Source organism: Carcharodon carcharias, chromosome 18, assembly GCF_017639515.1.
Source record: "Carcharodon carcharias isolate sCarCar2 chromosome 18, sCarCar2.pri, whole genome shotgun sequence".
Classification (NCBI taxonomy): Eukaryota; Metazoa; Chordata; class Chondrichthyes; order Lamniformes; family Lamnidae; genus Carcharodon; species Carcharodon carcharias.
Window position 1 is genome coordinate 54,079,909 of NC_054484.1, and position 6,731 is coordinate 54,086,639.

At 40.1% G+C, this 6,731-nt stretch overlaps 1 protein-coding gene across 8 annotated transcripts in view; it reads left to right on the plus strand.

Annotated features, from left to right (window-relative positions):
• tab3 (TGF-beta activated kinase 1 (MAP3K7) binding protein 3) overlaps window positions 1–3,741 on the plus strand; it is a 136,475-nt gene extending 132,734 nt beyond the window's left edge. For 6 of the 8 annotated variants that reach the window (XM_041211483.1, XM_041211478.1, XM_041211482.1 and 3 more), the window contains one exon: window positions 1,971–3,741. In XM_041211483.1, coding sequence (XP_041067417.1) covers window positions 1,971–1,995 — 25 coding nt within the window. In that variant the 3' untranslated portion in view covers window positions 1,996–3,741. The remainder of the gene's footprint in view (window positions 1–1,970) is intronic. The other 2 variants (XM_041211484.1, XM_041211485.1) reach the window with 2 other exon arrangements.
• Window positions 3,742–6,731: the final 2,990 nt, after the last annotated feature.

A 6,731-nucleotide genomic window follows, 5' to 3' on the forward strand; every position in this document is an offset into this window, starting at 1 on the left:
CGGGCATCACTGGCAAAGTCAGCATTTGTTGCTACCCTTGAGAAAAAGGTGATGAACCAGCCACTTGAATTACTATAGTTCTTGTGCTATGGCTGCACGCACAGTGCTGTGAAGGAGCGAGTTCCAACATTGTGACTCTTCAAAAGTAAAGGATCAGCAATATATTTTCAACATGTGTGTCCTAGAAGGGACCCAGCAGGTGCTGGTCTTTGCACTTGCCTGCTGCCATTCTAGATAGTAGAAGTAAGGAGTTTGAAGGTACTATCGAAGGAGCTTCGGCGAATTGTTGTGTATCTTGTAGATAGAATCATAGAATGGTTACAGCATGGAAGGAGGCTATTCAGCCCATGTCAGCTCTCTAAGAACATGTCTGTTAGTCCCAATGCCCTGCCCTTTCCCTGACTTTTGAAAGCCAGAGTTGGCTCTGCCTCCTCCACACTCTCAGGCAGTGCATTCCAGAGCCTAACAACTCACTCATTGAATGGTTTCTCATGTTCATATTGCTGCTTTTGCCAGTCATCTTAAATTGGACTCCTCTGGTTCTCGCCCCATCCACCATCAGAAATTGTTTCTCCCTATCTACTCCATCAAGGCATCTCATGATTTTTAACATCTCTATCAAATTTCCTTTCGACCTTGTCTGCTTTGAGGAGAACAACCCCAGCTTCTCCAATTAATCCTCATTAAGTCTCTCATCCTGGAATCTTTCTTATAAACTTTGGTGCACCCTCTCATAAACCTTCATACCTTCCCTAAAGTGCATTGCCCAGAATTGTGCACTATTCCAGTTGAGGCTGAACCAGTGTTTTAAAAGGTTCATCGTAGCTTCTTTGCTTTTGCACTCTATGCCTCTATTGTAAAGCGCAGGATTCGGAATGTCTTTTTAACCATTTCCTCAACCTGCTCTGCCCTTCAGTGATTTGCGCACACAAACCCCAAATGTCTCTGCTTCTGCAATCCATTGAGAATTGTGCCCTTTATATTGTTCCTCCTTGTTCTTCCTATCAAAATATATTGCTTCACACTTCTCTGTATTAAATTTCAACTGCTACATTTCCACCTCTATATGCCCTCTTGAATTATGTCATTATGCTCCTCACAGTTCAAAGTACTTTCAAGTTTTGCATGATTGAGTATTCTCAATTTAGATCTCAATGAAAGATCCTTCAGCACTGTCCAGGCAGTGTGTCTTGAATCCACCTGACAAGCAAATATCTGATTCAACTCCTAGAAGAATTTTTATTTCCCATCTGTGTGGTGGCTCTAAGTGAGACTGAATCAGTGCTGAAGTACTGGCACACCTACATCGAACTAAGTGCTGATTGCACAGATTAATTTCACAGCTATCTGTGGACAGTCACGTTCCATTTGGGTTCAAATCCAAGTATCAGAGGTGAAAGGACAGTATTAATCAGTTCTTTAACATGCACTAGCTGCAGTTAATGCACTTCAACCAATATCTTGATGTACATAGAAAACTCTGACCTAAGTTCCTGTATTACATTGCATTGGTTGATTGTTAGTTTCATAAAATCTAAAACTGAAGCTTTTGAAATTCTTAACTTTTCCATCTCGTCTTATTTCTATCTCAGCGATTCGATTCTTAAACTCTACACATTCAATGAGCAAGTTAAGGAAATGCTGTTTGTGAGATTATCCAAAGGATTATTTTTTAACTATTAACCTGGCAGAGTGACTATGCCAGAATTTCATTATAAAAAAGAATAGCCAGCATACTATTCTGAGACAAAATGTATGCATATTTTTGGCAACTATGCTTGTGCAGATGCTTGAGATTATAGGTGAAAAACTTGAAGTTAGGCAACGTTTTCCTATTTTTTCTTAAGTTATTTGTGCTGACTATATTCTGAATCAGAAAACCTGGTGATTACATTTTCTTTGCTAATATTTAAGACCATAGTGTGCAAATTATGATTGTTAATCTGAACTTAACTTTACTTGTATTGCAGAAGCTGGCCCTGTCATGGCATATAGCCCAAGACCTCATCAACGCGATGAGGATTTTGAAGGTGCTCCTTGGAATTGCAACAGCTGCACCTTTCTGAACCACCCAGCGCTGAACCGGTGTGAACAGTGTGAAATGCCGAGATACACCTGAACTGGAGTGGGCTTGCACTTGCCAATAAACAGGATCCTGCAACTTTGGGGGCTGAAAATTTGTAAACCATCTGTCAGGCCTTAGTGAAGATGAAAATTAAAATCTGCTGCACATTGAAAATCAGCTGAATTCACAATACAATCATGGCTGTCTACATCACAGTAGGAATGCTAAACTTTAAACAGCATCTTGTCACAGTGATGTTTCTTTGTGATGCACTCGGTAAACATTCAGCTGCCATGAAGATGGTCTTCAGTGAAGCTGACCACAGTTACCACTTCTAGGTCTGTGGATCACAAGTCGGGATGATGTTTTGATGCCCTTCCTTTGTAGGGTATCTACCCACAGGATGAATTTGGTAGCCTAAATGAAAGTCTAGCTGCAAAAAAAAATGATGTCCATCATGAAGGATTCTGGTTGCTTTCAGTTGAGGTGGATTGTCCCTTGTGCTACATCTGTTAACTGTTAGCATATTGACTCAGTCTTGCAGGCAAAAGGGACTGCCGTGACACTACAGTAGGGTAAAAGACTTGAGTTACTTGTAATTGCTGCTTTCTTCAGGGTAATTGCAATCTTTACACGAATCAGTTATTATATTAAATTTATGAGACTGTCACAATGGACAGATGATGAGGTATTTTGCCTTTTGTGTGTTCTAAAATACAATCATAATCAACAATCCCTTTTGCTTGTACTGTGTCCTTTGAACTACATCATTGACACTGGTGAATAATTGAGTCTTTGCAGATCAAAACAGTGCTGCATGCTCTTTATTAGGGAAATGATTTTAGGCTGTGAGCCCTTTCCTTCAATTTTAAAAGTCATGTGTGCTTTTTAATTTCTTTTTAACAAAGCTTCCTTTAGGCCTTGCTCCGTAACTGTACAGCAAACCTATGCCAAAGGCAAGTATTCCACAACTGCTCAAGACTCTCACCCACCCATTCTTGCAAGAATTTGTTCTGCTACTTAAGCAATTCTTGAGCTTCCACTCTGTAAAGAAATCATCTTGTTTACAGCACAGAAGATATGTTTTGTACACCACCTTCCCCATGTAGGTGCATTTAGTAATCAATAGCTCTTTAATAAGAGTGAGTTTGCACATCACTAAGAAACCAGCCTGTACTAAAATTTGCTAAATGCAGCCTGAAAATAAATGGTCGCACACTGCAAATGTAAAAGAGAACTCTTTGAATTTTTTTTTCATTCACAAAAGAATGAAACTTGCTGGACCCACAAATCAAAGTTCATTATGAACTTGCTGGTACTTCTTTGCATACAATGTTATACTGTATTATTAACGGTGATGTTTAGTTCAAATGCTTCAGGTTGCTATAACTATAATAAAGTACTTGTTCTTTGTGAAATCACACATTTGTTGGGTCTGGACAACTGAATGGGAATAAAATTTGTGAGTAAATAGGATGTTTGTGTTCTACACATGAAGCACCTATCTTTGTATGGTTCTGCTCCCTACAATTTAAATAATTGTTTAATGTATGATCTCGTCTGAAGTTTTAGCTGGAGGCAAAATTGTGCAAAGGCAAATAGGGACAGTGCATGTATGGTACATATATGAACATTCTGGTGGCCACAATATTTTACAAATAAAGTCACAAAGTGAAGAAAAATAACTTACTTCGTTTTACTTGGGAAGCATTGAAGAATCAAACGTATTTTTAGCAAAGTCAAGTGTGTTTCAGTCTGAAAGTGAACAGTACAGCATTGTACAAACTTTATTCATTTCTATTATGAGTTTAATATGGTTGAAGATTTCAAACAGCAAACCTCATCATTGGTACCTATATTTCAAAGAGCATAAAAAATTATGGTTAACACTCTTCAATAGCAGTAAGTTTGTACGTTGCCCTTCCAAGAAATACAGCATATTTAATTTTGTGGAAAAGCTAAATGTGGGAAATTACTCCAAAGTAAGTTACATTAATAGGACAGTAGACAGAGGCTCTGGCTAGCAAAGGAGAAATTTAGGACTGATATTAGAGAAGTCTTCACAAACATTGACCAATATGTGGAATGGTTTTGCCTCACTAAAACTCCTTCAACAAGGACCATTGTTTCGACTTCAATAATTTTCAAATCAATCCCAAGATTTACCCTGAATAACTACAGCTCTCATCTTAACTAATAATCTGCAATGTAGAATTTGCAAATGCCTTTTGAAAGTACAACAGGTTTTCTTCTGTCCATTGGAAGTGCCAATTCCTTGAAGTCAAAAAGGATAGGCAGGCGTATCCTGCTCCGAGCCCATGTTGGCTATTGGACATTAATCCAAATTTATTAAGATCAATTCCATTGTGTTGATGGGAATTCAAGTAAGACTAATACATTTGTAATTGCCTGTGTTTGCCTTTGTCATTCTTTTAAAAATCATGGGCATCACATTGGCTTGTTTCCAACCTATAGACATTCCTCAGTGCTCAACTACTCTGCCATGAGTGTCAGTGTCTTGCAAATGTTCTTCCTACTTTCTGTCAACACTCTGGAAGGATTTATTGGTTTTGAGACCTTTTTAGTCTGCCTTTGATTCCATATCATATATATAGTTAAGTTTTTCTACATTATCTCTGTTCTAGAAGGACATATTGTTCACACCTTTTTTTGTAGGAAATAATCATTCCGCTCCCAGTTCATGACCAAGCATCTCTTCCCTGATTGACTATCCTTTTGCTATGAAACACTGAAGAAAATACTCGTGTGTTTTGCTTTTGCAGCTGTGTCTTTTTCTAGGTCGCTGTTTGCTCAACTTTTTTTTAAGCATGTTGCTATGTTCATCCCAGTGAACTTGTTTCTCCTCAGGATTTGTAGAGGTAATTTTTCTCTTTATTTTTAACCTTTGATTTGCCTCTTGTTTTATAAAAGGTCATATTTGTTTAGTTTGAGCTCCCTGAGTAGTTATGCATGCTCAGTATTCTTCCTTTAACAGGATGCCATTTGTCCATAAGACATAGGAGCAGAAATTAGGCCATTCGGCCCATCGAATCTGCTCTGCTATTCAATTATGGCTGATAAGTTTCTCAACCCCATTCTCCCGCCTTCTCCCTGTAATCTTTGATCCCCTTACTAATCAAGAACCTATCTATCTTGGCCTTAAATACACTCAATGACCTGGCCTCCACAGCCTTATGTGGCAATGAATTCCATAGATTCACCACTCTCCGGCTAAAGAAGTTTCTCCCCATCTCTGTTCTAAAAGGTCTTCCCTTTACTCTGAGGCTGTGCCCTCGGGTCCTAGTCTGTCTACTAATGGAAACATCTTCCCCACGTCCACTCTTTTCCAGGCCTTTCAGTATTCTGTAAGTTTCAATCAGATCCCTCCTCATCCTTCTAAACTCCATCGAGTATAGACCCAGAGTCCTCAAACGTTCCTCATATGTTAAGCCTTTCATTCCTGGGTTCGTTCTTGTGAACCTCCTCTGGACCCTCTCCAGGGTCAGCACTCCCTTCCTGAGAAACGGGGCCCAAAATTGCTCACAATATTCTAAATGTGGTCTGACCAGAGCCTTATAAAGCCTCAGTAGCACATCCCTGCTTTTATATTCTAGTCCTCTTGAAATAAATGCCAACATTGCATTTGCCTTCCTAACTACCGACTCAACCTGCAAGTTAACCTTAAGAGAATCCTGGACTAGGACTCCCAAGTCCCTTTGCGTCCAGATTTCTGAATTCTCTCCCCATTTAGAAAATAGTCTATGCCTCTATTCTCCCTACCAAAGTGCATGATCTCACACTTCCTCACGTTGTATTCCATCTGCCACTTCTTTGCCCATTCTCTTAACCGATCCAAATCCTTCTGCAGGCTACCTGCTTCCTCAATACTACCTGTCCCTCCATCTATCTTTGTATCATCTGCAGACTTAGCCAGGATGCCCTCAGTTCCTTAATCTAGATCATTAATGTATAAAGTGAAAAGTTGTCCCAACACTGACCCCTGCGGAACTCCACTGGTTACCGGCCGCCATTCTGAGAAGGACCCCCTTATCCCCACTCTCTGCCTCCTACCAGAGAGCCCATCTTCTCTCCATGCTAGCACCTTGCCTCTAACATCATGGGCTCTTATCTTACTGAGCAGCATCCTGTGCGTGCGGCACCTTGTCAAAGGCCTTCTGGAAGTCCAAGTAGATAACATCCATTGGCTTTCCTTTGTCTAACCTACTTGTTACCTCAAAGAATTCTAACAGATTTGTCAGGCACGACCTCCCCTTGATGAAACCATGCTGACTTTGCCTGATTTTACCATGCACTTCCCAGTATTCTGAAATCTCATCCTTAATAATGGATTCTAAAATCTTACCAACGACCAAGGTCAGGCTAATCGGCCTGTAATTTCCTGTCTTTTGCCTCACTCCCTTCTTAAACATGGGGGTTACATTAGTGATTTTCCAGTCCTCTGGGACCCTCCCTGACTCCAGTGATTCCTGAAAGATCACCACTAACGCCTTTACCATATCTTCAGCTATCTCCTTCAGAACTCTGGGGTGTAATCCATCTGGTCCAGGTGATTTATCCACCTTCAGACCTTTCAGTTTTCCTAGCACCTTCTCCTTGGTAATGACTACCATACTCACCTCTGCCCCCCGACTCTCTTGAACTTTGG